Source organism: Dipodomys ordii, unplaced genomic scaffold (assembly GCF_000151885.1).
Source record: "Dipodomys ordii isolate 6190 unplaced genomic scaffold, Dord_2.0 Scaffold2, whole genome shotgun sequence".
Classification (NCBI taxonomy): Eukaryota; Metazoa; Chordata; class Mammalia; order Rodentia; family Heteromyidae; genus Dipodomys; species Dipodomys ordii.
The window spans coordinates 8,361,011-8,379,554 of NW_012267218.1; the positions used below are offsets into that span (position 1 = coordinate 8,361,011).

At 46.2% G+C, this 18,544-nt stretch overlaps 1 protein-coding gene across 1 annotated transcript; it reads right to left on the reverse strand.

Annotated features, from left to right (window-relative positions):
- Positions 1–3,539: 3,539 nt before the first annotated feature.
- On the reverse strand, positions 3,540–8,236 carry LOC105984449 (interferon alpha-inducible protein 27, mitochondrial-like). Its single transcript, XM_013014631.1, has 5 exons — positions 7,958–8,236; positions 6,950–7,069; positions 5,169–5,198; positions 3,980–4,141; positions 3,540–3,691 (listed from the first exon to the last, which is right to left on the reverse strand). The coding sequence occupies exons 1-5, from the start codon at positions 8,079–8,081 to the stop codon at positions 3,615–3,617; spliced, it is 513 nt and encodes a 170-aa protein (XP_012870085.1). The 5' UTR covers positions 8,082–8,236; the 3' UTR covers positions 3,540–3,614.
- Positions 8,237–18,544: the final 10,308 nt, after the last annotated feature.

Consider the following 18,544-nt stretch of genomic DNA (forward strand, 5'->3'; position numbering starts at 1 on the left):
CCTCTCTATACGCCCCCAACTACCTCCCTCTTTACCTTTGCACTTTTTTTATGTTGTCATCGGTATTTCTGACATGCAGGCAGGAATGTTACATGTGACTCAGCATCTGATCTTCTTATCACCCTATCCCTGCAGAATGTAGGTACAGGGAGATGCGGAGGAAGAAGCTGCTTACCTCCAATGGGTATAGCAGCGGTAGCTGCAGCAGGCAGGGCGCTGACATCCAGTGCTGCCAGCAAGGGCCCAAGGGTAGAGGCTGCAGGACCCAGGGCAGCTGGGGATAAGAGTGCGAGCCCTGGGGAAGAGCATAGGGTCAGAGATCAGGGGAGGGCTCAGTGGCCCTATCCTTGGATTCAATGCTGGGCAGTCTGTGTCCTGGAAATTGGGAGAACCCTGGGGTTCCACCATCTGTCTCTAAGATGGAGAGGAGAAGGGCAGTGGGTATGGGCTGGGGAGTGCCTGGCCACACTAAGTGAGGACAGGAAACTCCCTTGGGATGCTGGCTGGTTTCCAGAACCCAGTTCTCCTGGATGTGAAAAAGACCAATCCAAGGAGAAGTACAACACACTCTCCAGTGCAAGGAAACTTACGCATACAATGCCAGGCGGTCTACAAAAACCCATGTGAAAGCCACACTGGCATGCAACGTGAGGGCAAGGTTGATCTGAGGACAGGAAATTGGGAATGAGGGGTAAGATAAATGATTGAGAGTAAGTGGAAGAAGGGGGGCGGGGGCTGTGTGTTACAAAAGCTGATGAAGAAAAGAGGGTCTGAGCTGAAGAGTTTTGTGCAGATCACTGTCCTGGACAAAGCTCTCAGAAAGGCTGGCCAGATGGACTTTGCTGACAAGGGGACATTTCGATAAAAGCTGAAAGGAGGGGGATTGTTGAGCCAGTCCAGAGCATGTTGAGAGTGGGAGAGAGATGGGCAGGTGACCTCTCTGAAGAGGCATGAGGAGGCCCAGGTTGTGCACCAGGCATCTCAAGGAACTCCTAGGCCTGAGCCCTGAGGGACCCAGAGCCCCACACCCACATCCGGGCCTTTTCTCCCTCAGGGAGAGAATATGGAGGAGAGTGTATGTAGGTGGGAATCATGAGCAGCTGAGAGGGCAGGATTCTCTACCCTCCCTAGCTGTCCACATGCCCCTCAACCCCAGCCCCTCATATTTGACAGGAACACTTACCCTTTGAGGAAAGACCAGCCAAGATAGTCCCGGAGGCCACCCCACCAGCCTTGGCCAGGGTGGCTGCTGCTGTGATCTTAGATGCTAATGAAGACACTAACATGCTTGCTCCTGCCAATTCCATGTTGAAATCTGACAAAAGGGTACAGTTTGGTAGGGGAATGGAACTCCAGAATTGGCCTCCTGCTTACTGCATCTGGGGTGGATGGGGAGCCCCTTGTAATCTGGTGAGGGCAGTGGCTGAAATGGGTCTTAGGATGCAGGAGGCAGGGAAGTAAAGGCTGGGATTGCCAAAGGCCCTGTGTTAGGGCTGGGAGGGGTACCCCAGTGGAATGGTGCCTTTCTCTAAAAGCCCCAGAGCCCACTTCTCCACACTCGGGGTCTCTCCTTAAGTCTCCACACATTGATTTAAAAGGCAGCAGGACACAAACAAAGCTACTGCCCAGTTTACTGAGACTCCCTACCCCCTAACAGAAGAAAGCTGGAATCCATCTTCCCTTTGATAGGGGAGGAAGTCGGGGCCAGTTTAGACAGATGTAGAAGGCCCCAGGACAAAGCAAGACCCAAGCCTGGCCAGCTGTTTCCAAATGCCTGGCTGGCCTGGCTCTCATCCTGTCCCTCCTATGGCCTGTCCCCTCTGCCTACTTCACCTCCACCTACCCTAAAGGCTTCTGGGAATCCCAGGCAAGCACAAAGGCTATTATTGTTCCCAATCCCTGAGTGGGAATTAGGTGAAGGTGGGGTGTGCAGCCGGTTTTATGAACCTACCTTCAGTTGTAGCGCCCTGGTAAGAACAAATGAGCTGTGGAGAGGGAAGTCACTCCTCCCATCTGTGAGGACACTGAGTTTGGGGGCTTCAGGCAAGGGCAGCCCCTGCCCACTCTTCTGGCTTTTCCCAGGGAAGGAGACTTCCTGCAACCATGAAACTTACCTCTGTCTTGTTCCTTTCTGAAAGTGACCCTGCCAGAGTCTGTTGGAAGATATGTAAGAAGCCCCTGCTACTGAACAGCCCTCCTACAACAGTTCAGAACCAATGGGATAGGGAGGTTTTGTTGTTGTTGCTGTTGTTTGTTTGTTTGTTTTGTGGGTCGTGGACCTGACCTCTGGGCCTGGGCGCTGTCCCTCAGCTCTTCAGCTCAAGGCTAGCGCTCTACCACTTGAGCCACAGCACCACTTCTGGCTTTTTCTGCTTATGTGACACTGAGGAATTGAACCCAGGGCCTCATGCATGCAAGGCAAGCACTGTATCACTGAGCCACTTTCCCAGCCCTGGGATAGGTTTTGTTCACCCAAGAAACTGAAACTTATCTTTTCCTCCTTACCTCTCCCTTCCCCTCACTCTTTCCTTTCCTTCCTCCCTCCCTTCCTCCTTCCCTTCCCCTTCCCTCTTTCTCTCCTAAATTTGCTCCTCCAAATACTCCCCAATTCTCATGAGGTCTTGCCTCACTTTAAGTTCAAAAGCAACAAAGCTAACAAAGTCCTTTGAAACCATAAAACAAATCAACCTTTCCTCCTTTAAACCTGATTTTCTCACAGTAATGGAAAGCCAACTAGCACGGCACCCCCTCGGAGCCCACATCTCCAGCTCTCTGTTGTTGGTCCATCCCCACAGCAGACCTCAAGAACCACAGGGGCAAAAGCTCAGTCAAGTCCTCGCAGTCCCTAGCACCCAGCTGACTGCCTGATCCCACTCTCTTTCAAATAGGTGTGTGGGCCTGAGAGTGAGTCACATGTGAGATTGTTTTCCAATGTTCTGGAACTGACCCCCATTTCTGATGAGAAGTTTCAAGGATACCCTCTGGTGTCCGTGTGTTGGGGGTGGCGGGGGGCGGGGCCGCGGATAATGCAGAACAGGCCCTGGCTTTGGCCATCGGCACAAAATGAAGCACTGAGGAATGAGCTTTAACTTTGGGAGGGTGCAGTGGCCCCTCTGAGGCTGGGACTGGCCACTGTATATACAGGGGCTGGGCTGGGACCAGGATAAGGACAACAGGCTCTGGCTTTTGTGTCAGGAGCAAACACAGCACACACAGCCTCCCAAGGATTGAGCTCAACCCCCTCCTGTCTGAAAGGTGGGAAATCAAGGAGTTCCACACTCCGTTTAGGCAGGGACTAACAGGGGCCTGGGGAGAAGGCCAGCTTCCTAGAGTTACACACAGGGTAAGGTCAGGGCCAGGGGCGTGGGCAACTGGTATGTTCCCACTGAGGTCCCACAGGCCTCCCCAGCCATTTGCACACCCGAAGAAAGGCTCCACATGAGTTCACATCCACTTGTTAGTATTCCTTATTTTCTTATTTGTCTTGATTTCCTGAGTTGGTACATTAGTCTTTCCCCTTCCCCCTCCCTCTCCCTCAATAGATCAGGCCAGACTGAAGGCACCAACTCTGCTCTCATGATCCTCTTCTCCGCAAGGTGTGGAGGCTGGAGCTCTTAGAGGACTGCAGCCACCAGGGCAGACCCCACAGTGCCTACCAGACCTTTGGCTGACGCAGAGAGTCCGGCAGCTCCTGAGGAGGTAGAACAGGATAACCAAAGTGGGACCAGTGGGGCAGGAGAGAGAGGCAGAACTGCAGGGCCAGAGAGGGTGAGCAACACTGGAGAACCTCAGTAAGGCCTGAGACCTGGGACAGTCCTCTCCCCCTTTACCCATAAGCCCTTGCCACCCACCAGGGTCTGTGCCATTATCCCAGGAAGAGAACCCCAATGGAGACTGCTTAAATGAGACTGGAGCTGGGTCCTGACCTGGCCATGCCTGCTCCCTGGCTTCCCCCCCACACCCTGCCCAGGACACTCACCCATGGACTGCAGAGTTGCCACCATGCTACCCGCTGGGACGCCTCCCCCGTTGGCGATGGCAGTGATAGACATCATTTTGGCTGCGATGGAAGAGGCTGCGATTCCTGATGTCGTGAAGCCCACAGCTCCCAGTACCAATGGCACTGCTACCACAGCCGTGGCTGTGGGAAGAAGAGCCAAGTGGTGGGGGTGAAAGGGCAGCTGGGGGAAGGGGACCCCAGGTCTAGCCAGGGAACCTCAAAGGGTCTGGAGAAGGAGAGGCCGATTGGAGTGTGCCAGAGGTGTTAGGGCTCCACAGGAGGACCTGAGGCCCAGAGTCCCTGCAGAAGCCCCTCTGGCAGAGACACTGCTGAGGCCCTTGCTTTACTATGAGCCACTGGACAGTCCAGCAGGAAGCTGCTTTGCTCTGCAAGGAAGGCTGAGCACCAAGATTGAGGACACCACTCTGAAATCCAGCCTAAACCCAGCACACCCTGAGCCCTGGCTCTGCCCTGCCTGCTCCAACCCCCAGGGAGAACCCCAGAGACAGAAGGTGGATGCTGAGACACCAAGGTGCTGGCAGCAATCACACACCAAGGAGGAGGGGAGAGAAAGGTCCTGAGCCAGCTTGTGAGGGGCAGCAAGACCTTCTTGGGGAAAGTGGTATCTGGGCCTCAGTGTCTGCCTTGGTCCAATGCTAGGACAAAACAGTGGCTCAGATCTTTGCCTCTTCCTGAAGAGTAAGTGTGTTTACAGGAGCACAGTCAGCCTCCTAAGGAGGCAGCACGGAGCCCTGCTGAGCCTGCACAGGGCACAGCGGAAGCGGCTGAGCAGATGGCAGCTGAAAAGTACACTCTCAGCCAGTCCAATCCACCTTACATCCTATGTACATCCTTCCCAGAATCCCCCCAAAATTAGTGAGGGGGAACTGCTGCTGTTTATGGGGACTTCACATAACCTTGCACGCTGAAGAACTTTACACACATGTCCAAGGTCACAGAGTGCGTGCTGTGCCCAGAAGACACCAGCACTCAGCTCTCCCTCCTGGTGTCCAAGTTCCTTGTGTCTTAGTTCCAGCTCTTATTTTTAGCCACCTTGTTCATTCTATCCTCTCCCCCTCCACCACCTCTCTGAGAAGAACAGCAGCTCCCCAGCTGTCTGGGTTCAGGAGAAGGAGAGAACTTGAGTCCCTTTCTCACAGAGACTTACCTCCTCCTGCCACCACTGCAACAGTCTTGGCTACAAACAGAAAGGACATGATATGAGAGAAGCAGTTGGCCCCAGGCAGCTGCAAACACTTAAGCAGGAACAAGGAAGTGCCCAGAGCTGTATAAGCCCTCCTGGTATTTCCTAGATCAATGATGAAGCTGGTGACCCTGTATCTTCTTTACAGAATACACACCCTTTACCCAGGACCTGAGGATGTAATGACTCCTTTGTGCCCTTCCACTGGTGGTACTAAACAGGGAAGGTACTAAACACAATCGAGCTGTGGTTCTCCCCTTGCAAACAGCATGGGTGTATGACTTCCCACACTTGGGCCTCACCATGGTCACTCATCAGTTAGAAGAGGGCCAGAAGGACCTCTTTCCCTCCCCTGTCATGATTTTACACAACCTAATTACTCCACCTTATTAGCTAATAAAAACAAAAAACAAACCCTGACAACTCGGAAGCAGTCATCTCTGCTCTAAATTGCCTGCCCTCCATCTCAAGTGACTTTTGCTTTGCTAGTAAGTCATTTGCAGCCGTCTTTCTATTCTTGGGGGTTATTTGCCCTGATATCTTAATGCTACTCTGAAACAACAAAGATGTGCGCCATCTACTGGTGACAGATCCACAGGACCATCCACCTCAGCCAGCTGCCCATACATGGGAAGGGGGCTGGGCTCCCCAGAAAGGGAGGCCCTTTGTGTCATGCAGAGGATCAGGACTTCTTTTTTAAAGAAGTAAGGATTGCTGGGATGTCTGATTCACAGATAGGGTCCTGTCCTCAGTGAGTTTTCTCCCTTGACAAAGGGTCATGGGAGGTTGGGGGGGAGACTTGCCATCCAGGCTCCAGAAAATTCAAACATCTGATCTAAGTTTCACTTTGTTCTTGTTTATTTGCCTACTAGCTGGCTGGGGCTACTGGTGGAGAAATCATTAGTATGTTTTTATTTCCCCTATCTCCTAAGTCTTCTTAGTTTCAAATAAGAGGCTAAGCAATAATAAACAAAGCCTTGTGCATGCAGCAAGAAAAGCATATGACTGTGCTGTTCTGAGCATGGTTCAAAGGCATTAGCTGCTTTTGAATTGCTGGTGGCAACACCAGACCAGCTGGGGTGAGGTTTCCAGTGCTTCTGGTTGTGCTGGCCTTCCCCTGTGCTGTGGGGACAACTTAGCACCTCCTTTCCACTTGTTATTTCATGAAGGGACACACCCAGCCTTCCTCCCTGCCTTCGACACTGGACATTGCGACAGTGGTAAATGGTTCTTGTTGATAAAAGTGTCAGGGACAGCTACTAGCAGAGAGGGTATCTGGTAAAATTGAACTGGTATTATTGTAGTCCTATGTATTGCTCAGTCATAACTTAGAGATTGGTCTGCATTTCTCCTCTTATTTTTTATTGGTACATATTAATTGTACATAAGGATTTCCCTGTGACAGGTCCTTACATGTATATCACCTACTTTATCGCACTCATCCTCTATTACTTTTTTCTTATCCCCTCTCCTTTTATTCATAGTTTTTCATAGGTTTCATTCTTCTGTTCTCATACATGCATGTCAAAGGCCAATCTCTCCAACAGCCTCACCTTTTCCTCTCCTCCCTCCTCTCTATACGCCCCCAACTACCTCCCTCTTTACCTTTGCACTTTTTTTATGTTGTCATCGGTATTTCTGACATGCAGGCAGGAATGTTACATGTGACTCAGCATCTGATCTTCTTATCACCCTATCCCTGCAGAATGTAGGTACAGGGAGATGCGGAGGAAGAAGCTGCTTACCTCCAATGGGTATAGCAGCGGTAGCTGCAGCAGGCAGGGCGCTGACATCCAGTGCTGCCAGCAAGGGCCCAAGGGTAGAGGCTGCAGGACCCAGGGCAGCTGGGGATAAGAGTGCGAGCCCTGGGGAAGAGCATAGGGTCAGAGATCAGGGGAGGGCTCAGTGGCCCTATCCTTGGATTCAATGCTGGGCAGTCTGTGTCCTGGAAATTGGGAGAACCCTGGGGTTCCACCATCTGTCTCTAAGATGGAGAGGAGAAGGGCAGTGGGTATGGGCTGGGGAGTGCCTGGCCACACTAAGTGAGGACAGGAAACTCCCTTGGGATGCTGGCTGGTTTCCAGAACCCAGTTCTCCTGGATGTGAAAAAGACCAATCCAAGGAGAAGTACAACACACTCTCCAGTGCAAGGAAACTTACGCATACAATGCCAGGCGGTCTACAAAAACCCATGTGAAAGCCACACTGGCATGCAACGTGAGGGCAAGGTTGATCTGAGGACAGGAAATTGGGAATGAGGGGTAAGATAAATGATTGAGAGTAAGTGGAAGAAGGGGGGCGGGGGCTGTGTGTTACAAAAGCTGATGAAGAAAAGAGGGTCTGAGCTGAAGAGTTTTGTGCAGATCACTGTCCTGGACAAAGCTCTCAGAAAGGCTGGCCAGATGGACTTTGCTGACAAGGGGACATTTCGATAAAAGCTGAAAGGAGGGGGATTGTTGAGCCAGTCCAGAGCATGTTGAGAGTGGGAGAGAGATGGGCAGGTGACCTCTCTGAAGAGGCATGAGGAGGCCCAGGTTGTGCACCAGGCATCTCAAGGAACTCCTAGGCCTGAGCCCTGAGGGACCCAGAGCCCCACACCCACATCCGGGCCTTTTCTCCCTCAGGGAGAGAATATGGAGGAGAGTGTATGTAGGTGGGAATCATGAGCAGCTGAGAGGGCAGGATTCTCTACCCTCCCTAGCTGTCCACATGCCCCTCAACCCCAGCCCCTCATATTTGACAGGAACACTTACCCTTTGAGGAAAGACCAGCCAAGATAGTCCCGGAGGCCACCCCACCAGCCTTGGCCAGGGTGGCTGCTGCTGTGATCTTAGATGCTAATGAAGACACTAACATGCTTGCTCCTGCCAATTCCATGTTGAAATCTGACAAAAGGGTACAGTTTGGTAGGGGAATGGAACTCCAGAATTGGCCTCCTGCTTACTGCATCTGGGGTGGATGGGGAGCCCCTTGTAATCTGGTGAGGGCAGTGGCTGAAATGGGTCTTAGGATGCAGGAGGCAGGGAAGTAAAGGCTGGGATTGCCAAAGGCCCTGTGTTAGGGCTGGGAGGGGTACCCCAGTGGGATGGTGCCTTTCTCTAAAAGCCCCAGAGCCCACTTCTCCACACTCGGGGTCTCTCCTTAAGTCTCCACACATTGATTTAAAAGGCAGCAAACAAAGCTACTGCCCAGTTTACTGAAACTCCCTACCCCCTAACAGAAGAAAGCTGGAATCCATCTTCGCTTTGATAGGGGAGGAAGTCGGGGCCACTTTAGACAGATGTAGAAGGCCCCAGGACAAAGCAAGACCTGAGCCTGGCCAGCTGTTTCCAAATGCCTGGCTAGCCTGGCTCTCATCCTCTCCCTCCTATGGCCTGTCCCCTCTGCCTACTTCACCTCCACCTACCCTAAAGGCTTCTGGGAATCCCAGGCAAGCACAAAGGCTATTATTGTTCCCAATCCCTGAGTGGGAATTAGGTGAAGGTGGGGTGTGTAGCCCGGTTTTTTCTGAAAACCTACCTTCAGTTGTAGCTCCCTGGTAAGAACAATTGAGCTGTGGAGAGGGAAGTCACTCCTCTCATTTGAGAAGACACTGAGTTTGGGGGCTTCAGGAAAGGGCAGCCCCTGCCTCCCATACTGGCCTTTTACAGGGAAGGGGACTTCCTGCAACCATGAAACTTACCTCTGTCTTGTTCCTTTCTGAAAATGACCCTGGAAGAGTCTGCTGGAAGATATTTAAGAAGTCCCTGCTTCTAAATGGCCCACCCTCAATGACAGCCAATGGGATAAGTTTCATTTTCCCAGGAAACCGAATCTTATTTTCTCCTCCCTACCCATACCGGTTACCACCCTTTCTCTGTTTTGGAGAGCAAATCCAGTTATTATAGAATAATGAGTTGGCCACCGTATGTGTTTTTTCCTATCTGGAAGGAAATGACCTAATCCCAGATTTCCCAAGAGAACACACAGAACAAAGTATTAAGACAGATACAGGATTTCTAATTTTCTTACCAGGACAAAATAGCCTATACAAATAACCAAGTAAATAAGATTAGGATACATTTATCAGAAATAAACAAAAGGCGGGCTGGGAAGGTGGCTCAGTGGTAGAGCGCTTGCCTTGCATGCCTGAGGCCCTGGGTTCGATTTCTCAGCACCACATAAGCAAAAAATTTTAAAAAAAAAAAAGAAATAAACAAAAGGCCTCCAAATAAACTCATCTCTGCCCTTCACCAAGTGGTACATAAAAGAGCAGCTGATGCTGGTCTTCATGGAAAGACAAGAACAAGTCCCTGGAACACAAGTGATCCCAGCAGCTTCAGGGGAATTGAGACTAGCAAATCTTTGCTGAGAATATGGCTATTTCATTGCTTGTTGAAGGTTTGCCTTTACAGGTTTTCTGTAGCCATTACAGGCAGGTTCACCGAGGGACAGAAGACTCCTACAAGTTTGTCAGATTTAACTTTGGTTCTTAGTAAGTTCCAGGTAAGCCATGCTTAAAAACAATTTCTATTATCTCCAGTGTTGTAAAGGGGCTGTTGGTATAGACTCATTTGATCTGTGGACTACAGTTCAAAGCCAGCTTGGCAGAAGGGTCCCTGTGAGAATCTCATCTCTAATTAACCAGCAGAAAGAATGCTTGAGGTGACTCTATGGCTCAAAGTGGTAGAGTTCATGCATTGTGCCCAGGCTCTGAGTTCAAAAACCTCCTAAGACTTTTGTTGTGTGACATTCTTTCTGTAGCACACAGATTTGTAAACCTTACCCAGCCTGACCTGGGAAAGTATTGCTCGTTATATTTAAGTTCAAAGATTCCTGACTATATGGGTATCAGTCACATGGAGCCATCTTTGATTGACTCCTTAAATTATGGCTGGGATCCGCCCAGGCAAAAACTAAAGGGGAACTCTGGACAGCCTTAGGAAAAACATGTTGTTTTACAAGAGAGCCTATTTGGTAGACTTTGGTTAAAGTAACTTGGTTAGGCTCTTGGCCATAAGGGCCCAATACAGCTGTCTCACTAGGAAATCAATGATTTGATTTCATGTACATAAAATTAGTGGGGAATGAAATAAGGATATTAAATCTAAGTAATGCTATCCTAGCATCATGATAGAAGTTAATAGAAGATGGGGACTTTCTGAGAACTCTAGAGGTTTCAGAGGACATTCTTTGGATTGCAAGTATTTCATAGGTTGTTGGTCTCCAGGAAGCTCATGCTCCCTCTAGATAATTGGGGTCCTAATTGCCGCTGATTGTGCCCCTGGATCGTCATCTCTGCCTTTATATGACGCTTTAATTATTATCCTCATCCAGCTGTTTCATGTGTAACACTTTTGTAAGATTTAAGTAACGTTATCCAGTTTTCTCTGCCTATGTATAACACTTTTGTTAAGGCTGTTAATGCCTGATCTCCATCCCAATTCTGTCTTTAAAAGCCATGTGCTAGCTCTGTTCCGGGTTCTAGGTCTTTGAGACAGGAGTCTACCTACAGTGTCCAGCTTTCTAACAAGTATTCCTGATTCAATTCTACCTCTTAAAATGTGGCTTCTCTGTTTTCTCACATCTGAATTCCTGGAATTACCTTACAACATTTATATACATACATACATACATAATTTTAAAAACAAATATTAAGGGCCATGCTCACAAATTGGAACCTGGTGGTAACTAACAAAACAGTTGGGCTTCCCTCCATTTAATGCTAAGTTACAAGAAGCCTTAAAGGGGTTAGCTAGCTAAAATCACCCTCTCCTTGGCAACTCTTTGTGAATGGATACAGTAAGATCTGAAGCTTATTTGAGGAAAGCCAAGTCCTGAAGCTCACCTATAGTCCCTACATTTTGGGTAGACCCAGAGACAGCTCCATATTTTAGGATACTAAGTTATGCTCATCTTGGCTACCAAGAACCCTTACCTAAAAGATGGGGGGGGGATTATATAGAACAAAGGCAGCCTGTAACAGCCATTTTGAGTCTTTAGCTCCCATTTCCTGCTTAGAGAGGAAGTAATGTTTTTCTTTCTTTTTCTTTTAACTTGTCGTAGTAACATAAATTCTCAGACTCACCTTCTGAGACTTTCTTTTTTGTGAAACACCCTGAAATGCTTTTCATGTGAGGATCTCAAGGACCTGTGACTTTGTGTGAAAACTGGGAAGATGGGGGGGGGGTGCCGTTATCCATTCTTGGGTGACATTTATACTTCCTGCATCCCTTGCTCATTTCATTGCTCTGCAGCCTTTGGCTTATCAGCTTAACTTGCCATCAGCAAGTTGTGAAAGTCCTTGCTTTCCTGATTGCCTGCTTTCCCAGTAACTCCTATCACAAGTAACGGTGATCGGTTTCACTTTGTTGTAAGTGTAATTTGGATCCAATTCTATTTTATAGAACTGTTGGAATGCCTCAAGAGTTGAGGTACTACATTGAAATAAGGCTGCTAGCTATAAAGGAATTTACAGAAGGGCATGCTACTGATAGGAAACTAATTAAACAAACATGCCCAGTGGGCAGTCTGCCAAGATTTTATTCCTCTGGTTCTGACAGTCAAACTTAGGTTCACAATCTTGCACCATTCACCAGTTTTGAAAGGATTTTTCTGAGCATTTACCCAAAAACCAGGATACCTAGCCAAAACAGGAACTTGTTAGGAAAACAAGGAATGGGGCCTAACTAAAAATGTTTCTTGTAAGATGGCCAAGACCCTTAAAAAGGGTGGTGCTTAGGTCAAACAACTACTTTTGACAGAGTCTAACTCTTACAGTACATAAACCGATGAGAAAATGTGCTTTTGTTGTTTAAGTATTTATATAGAGAAACCATTTCTTCCTGGGTTTTCATTTAAAATATAAGGCAAGGAAGGCACCAAGTCTCCAGGCTGTCATTCCAGCTATGGTGGAAAGCTAAAGAGAAGGCGCACCGTGCAGACCAGTCCCAGCAGAAAAAAGAAGGCTAAAGTGCCTAACTCAGGCACTTACCCAGCAAGCACAAGGCCCTGAGCTCAAACTTCAGTGCTGCCAAAAATGTATGCGAGGCTACTAAGTGTATCTTGTTTTGTTAGAAAATAATTTTTAATTTAAATTCAGAGTTTTGTAAGTTTTTTTGTTTTGTTTTGTTTTGTTTTGTCTGTCCATTGTGGGGCCTGAGCTCTGGGCCTGGGCGCTGTCCCTGAGCTCTTCAGCTCAAGGCTAGTGTCTACCACTTGAACCACAGCGTGACTTCTGGCTTTTTCTGCTTATGTGGTGCTGAGAAGCGAATCTAGGGCTTCATGCATGCAAGGCAAACACTCTACCACTGAGCCACCTTCCCAGCCCCGTGAGTTGGTTTTTTTTTTTAATTTATTTTTTTCAGGGGAACCAGAAAGCAGGAAAAAATATAAAAAGGTATAAAAACATGTTGTGAAAAACCAAGTTTGCAAAACATGCTTTTAAATGAAAAATGATTTCTAAAAGAAAACAAAAGTAAGCTTTGTCCTAAAGAGGGTTTCAAAATGGATAAAAGAAAATTAAGCATAAATAAATTGTCAGGCTAAAGGGAAATTGTACAGGGTTTGAAAAGATATAAAATGATAGACAGTGAGAGACAGGGTGATTTATAAGAAGTGTATGAGATATGTAATTAAATTTGCTGTAATTTGAGAATTACCTGCAGAATTTCCTAAGGTCAAAATTCAATACAGTGATGCAAAACTAAGCCTTGTCCCATGGTTTCCCTTATTTGCAATAACTAGCATATGTCTGAGACAAGCAGAAACAGTCAGATATTAGGTGAAATGAACCCCAAGATAAGGACTCAAATGGTTTTTCTTGCTTGCTATTGTTTCTAACATATTTATAAGATGATTTCTTTGTTGCTTTGTATGTCCCTCCCCCACGGTATAACCCCTGTTTTCACTGTATTTGATGTTGGTATAATTTGGGGAGGGGAAGGGAAAAAACAAATTGTTTAAATAGGGATACAGGTGGACCCATTGCAACAATGAAATGTATAAGATGTTATGTCAAAAAACAAACTTTACTACTTTGGTGGGGGGAGAGGGTTGGGGCACAGGAGGGGATAGGAAGGGATGGTAAGGGGAAACAATGTTTGATAAGAAATGTACTCATTACTTTGCTTATGTAATTGTAATCCCTATGTATGGTATTTTCACAATAAAAATAAATAAATAAATAATTTTTTAAAAAACAAGCCTTAATTCTATCTATAACACAACTGTCTTTAAAATATCGCTGTAATATTTGCCAAAAAATTGGCTTAAAGAAAACATGTCATATTTTATCAAGATATTAGCTTGTCAGGCTTTTGACTACTTAAGAAAACTGAACCTTAACTGAATCAGAGTTCATTTAACTACCTGTCTACCCTGTGAATCTTTTTTTTTTGGGGGGGGGGTCTGGTTGTGGGGCCTGAACTCTGGGCCTGGACGCTGTCCCTCAGCTCTTCAGCTCAAGGCTAGCACTCTAACACTTGAGCCAAAGCGCCACTTCCGGCTTTTTTCTTTTTGCTTATGTGGTGCTCAGGAATCAAACCCAGGGCCTCTGGCATGCAAGGCAAGCACTCTACCACTGAGCTACCTTCCTAGCCCCCCCTGTGAATCTTTTAAATGACTTTGTTACAACAGTAGAAAAGCAAACTATGGTCTTAAGCGATCTTAGCTCAAGTAATGCTCTGTATGTCAATGACTAAAAGAATATCAAGCTGTGTGTCTAAGCTTTATCTAAGTATTGTGCAAATACTTGCTGAGCTAAGTATGCCAGTTTACTATAGATAAAATGACCAGGTAACAGCTCTTTTTTTTTTTTTTTGGGTCCGGTCGTGGGGCCTGAACTCTGGGCCTGGACGCTGTCCCTCAGCTCTTCAGCTCAAGGCTAGCGCTCTACCCCTTGAGCCACAGCACCACTTCCGGCTTTTTTCTTTTTGCTTATGTGGTGTTAAGGAATCGAACCGAGGGCCTCAGGCATGCAAGGCAAGCACTCTATCACTGAGCCACCTTCCCAGCCCTGGTAACAGCTCTTTTACCTACTCCCTGTGACCTTAACCCGATAAAATAATCTGTAAAACTTATAGCATTTCTGCTGCTAATCAGTACCTTGTAGATTAAAAAAAACTCAAACTTGGTCACTTGGCAGAGTTTTTAAACCTGACTTACATCTATCTTTCTTAACTAAATCAGCATTATTCAGAAGATATGCTATACCTTTAAAAATGGGGCTGTTTCCAGGCATTGTCAATGTTCATTCTAACTTGTAAGAGATCTAAAGTTCTGATTTTTGTCAATGATGTACACCTATTGTCTTACCTAGCCAAAGATTCTAAACTTTGCTTTCAGAATAACTAAATTAATGTGTACATATGACATTTATATACATACGTTGCTGGCTCCTTTGTACGCTAAATGTATTTGTTCCCCTACCCCCAATATAAGCCTTTCTAAATGCAAAGCTTCAGAAAAAACTTTACCAAACAGGTATCCTCTAGCTTAAAATTGTCAGTGATGCCAACTTTTACAGGCACGTGTGTGTGTGTGTGTGTGTGTGTGTGTGTGTGTGTATTCCAATGGTAACAGAGGAAGCCTAAGGATGCTAATGAAATGTTGTCAATTATTAGCCTATATTGTTTTATGCAGTGGCAATAATTACACTGTTCTGTCAAAGGCTGCAGTGTTTTCAGGATTTTTAATGGCTATTCAGCTTTTGTCATTGTAGTTTTGGACTGTTTGAAGCAATTGCAATCAATCCCAGGGAAAAATGACTCTAGCTTGTACTTATTTACCAAATGAGTTTGGCTTTAGTATTTGCTGCTATCTCTTGACATAGTGAAGCATGTACTTTTCTACCAAATGAGTTTGGCTTTAGTATTTGCTGCTATCTCTTGACATAGTGAAGCATGTACTTTTCTACCAAATGAGTTTGGTTTTGGTATTTGCTGCTGTCTCTTGACATTAACATAGCTAAAACAGCAACCTGCGCAGGACTCTGAGATGCTAGGGCATGATCTACAGAAAAAAACAAAACAAAACAAAAATTAAACTTCTTTAAACTGCCAGGTAAGCCAGTCTAAGAGCTACTCTTCATAATCTCTTTGTTGACTTAAAATTGGCCAAAAGGGTTTATTAGCACTGACTCTCCCCTGAACTGTTTTTCTTCTTTAACATGAGACCAGCCTAGGTCACTTGGGAAAAAGCTATAGGGATTATGACTAACCAGAGACAGTTCAGAGACAGTCTGGAGGAAAAAACTCTTCGGACTAAAAGGGTAATTATCAAAATCCAAATGGAATAACTTGTACCAGCCTTTCCAAAAACGAAGCCCAGGACATTGCAACATGGGGATTCTAATACACTCATGGCTGTCTAATATTAAAGTCCCTTCAGGCTTATCTGACAGAGGAAAACTCCTGTATTTGGCCAAGGCTTTCTATTTAATTAGAGACAGGGATGGCTATTTCTCCTGGCTCTGAACATCTTTTAGTATGGTAATGAAATTTTTTAATCTCCTTTACAATTTATTCAGTTGGATATCCTATGATATTTTCTTCTTCTTGTGTTCCAGCAGTACTTTTCTTCACTCTTTTCCAACGGTCTTTCTAGTTTTAGGTGGAAACCTTCAGAGAGGGAACTGGAAGATGCTTTTTCTCAGTCTTGTGAGTTAACTAAAAGCTAGGCACCCAGATCCTCGTACTTTGCATCTGTGCACTTTGACCTGACTTTCCCTGCTGTGGCCACTTTACAACTACAACAACTCCAGGAAACCAGGGTTCACCAATAAGCATCTTGTGGCAGAAGGCAAACTGACCCTCATCAGGGAAGATCATCTTCTTACATTCTGGAGAACAGCCAAATGCTCAGGAGACTGCCTGCCAGACAACTTGTTCCTGTTCCATTCTAGTGATAACAACTTTGCCAATATTCCTCTAGAGACCAAGACTGAGAATGGTCAACCAAGTCATGCCTTTTTTTTTTTTGCCAGGCCTGGGGCTTGAACTCAAGGCCTGGGAACTCTCCCTGAGCTTCTTTTGCTCAAGGCTAGCACTCTACCACATGAGCCACAATGCCACTTCTGGCCTTTTCTGTGTATGTGGTACTGAGGAATAGAACCCAGTGCGTCATGCATGCTAGGCAAGCACTCTGCCACTAAGCCACATTCCTAGCTCCTCATGCCTGTTTTTTCTTAAAAAGATTTTTAAAATTATGCATGCCTTTCTTACCTCCTGTCCCCAATTCTCCTTATTTAGCCAAAATTTAATGCCTGTACCTCAGAAGATACTTGATATACTGAAGTGAGGTCTTCCCATGGCTTCTATGTAATAAACTTCTTTTCTCTGTCCTTCACCATATCTCTTTATTTGGCATATGGAGGTGAATGGCGGACTTAATTTGGCACTACTGGACTTTCAGTCTGGGGTCTAAAACCTAGTTTTAGCACCAGCCCAACAGAGCTAGACAACTGAGGACTTAGCCATGTGTACCATCTAGGGGTTGCTAAAAGGAACTTGAGTGGTGGACATTTAGGGGGTAGAGGCCAAGGAATGAACTAGAGATATCTAAAGATGGCAGACACCTGTCAAGGATCAGAGGCTGAACCATCCCCACTGAGGGGATGGTTTAATTTCCAGTAGAGGGCACCAAAGACAGGCTGCAACAGCACCACAGCTGGTTCTTGGGAACTGACTAACAATATACCAAGTTTTTGTTTGTTTGTTTTTGCCAGTCCTGGGGCTTGAACTCAGGGCCTGAGCACTGTCCCTGAGCTTCTTTTGCTCAAGGCTAGCACTTTACCACTTGAGCCACAGCGCCACTTCCAGGTTTTTCTGCTTATGTGGCACTGAGGAATTGAACCCAGGGCTTCATGCACGTTAGGCAAGCACTCTAGCACTAAGCCACATTCTCAGCCCCCCCCATCCCCGCAAATATTTTGCATATACAAAGTACCTCATTTCATAGATGAAATAATGAATCTTAGGAAGGGTTCCTTGCCTCCCTTACCAGTGTGCTCTTGACACTTTCTCTTCACTTGATCTTTCTCTTTCCTTTTTTTTCTCTATACCTCCACTGCCTCTTTCTGCTAAGGTTTCAGTGCTTAAAGAGGTGCACTTCTCTACTGGTGACTTTCAATAGCTAGGTTTACTTCTTTTCTATAGCCTGTACAATCCTCAATGATGCAGACTTCTTCACCCTACTGAGCATAGAAAGTGCAAGCCTCTTCCACCATCCTTGCTCACTCTTGATTGGGTATGTTGGATCAGGTCTGTCCAGGCAAGTAGCAGATGCAGGCCTGATAAGCTCACGCACATCATTGCTCCCAGAGGCACCAAAAGTGGAATCAACAACAGACAAAGCTCCCCTCCAACCCTATGATGAAAGCCCCAGGAGCTTCTCAGCTATTAATTGACCTGTCACTGCACTCATAACTCAAGTGGGCACTCAGCATGTCTTTATTGAATGACTTATTTTGGAATAATTTTTTCCAATGATTGCCAACCCTTCTGTTACACAGGTTATATGCAGGTGCTAGGGTCTGAAAAATCACAGGACCTTTTATATTCTCTGATAATCCACCCAGAGGGACATTTCCAGCAGCACACATTAAAATCTTTGTCCCCTCTCCCTTATCTTCAGCTTTGAGATTTAGTTCGAACTTGTCCAAAAAAAAATGTTTTTCAACACCCACCTACATAATACTAGTATAATAGAGAGACGGTTAATTATTATGAAGTACAAAGCAACAACTAAAAGTGAAGGAGACAGAATAGGGAGGGAAAAAAAGGCCAGCTGAAGGCTCACATCTGTAATCCTAACTACTTGGGAGATGGAAGATCATAGTTCAAGGCCATCCTGGGCAAAAAGTCTGTGAGACACCACCTCAACCAATAATAACTGAGAATGTGTCCCTGTCATCCTACTTACAGAGAAAGCAAAAGCAGGAAGACCCCGGTGGATAAACAGGATATCCTATTAGGAAAATAACAAAAGCAGAAAAGGCTGGCGACATGGCTCAAGTAGTAGAGCAAAAAGTCATGAGTTCAAACCCTAGGACCACTAAAACAATTTAAAAAGGAAGGAAGGAAAAGAAAAAGGCCAATTTAAGAACAATATGTATTAGGTTAAAACAAAACCATATCAACAAAAATGCACTAGTATCACAACATGGATATCGTCATTGGAGCTATCCTCTCGGGTATTGAAAGAAAGAACTTACAAACATGACAGCCAAAGCTATGAAACTCTAAGAACCTCACAGCCTTGGACTTAGCAATGACCGGTTCGCGAAGCATCAGGCACACAGTAGGTACTCAGTACCCGAGGTGCTGCTGAAGCAAAAGTGGAAGGACAACACAAGAAAACGC

What these genes read in the sequence shown, in the direction of transcription:
- LOC105984449 (XM_013014631.1), bottom strand. Translation starts at nt 8,081, where the DNA reads ATGGAATTGGCAGGAGCAAGCATGTTAGTGTCTTCATTAGCATCTAAG. An exon ending in CGCTGCTATACCCATTGGAG is followed by an intron (nt 5,199 to 6,949) that starts GTAAGCAGCTTC and finishes TTCTGTTTGTAG; the next exon opens with CCAAGACTGTTGCAGTGGTG. An exon ending in GGCAACTCTGCAGTCCATGG is followed by an intron (nt 3,692 to 3,979) that starts GTGAGTGTCCTG and finishes CTACCTCCTCAG; the next exon opens with GAGCTGCCGGACTCTCTGCG.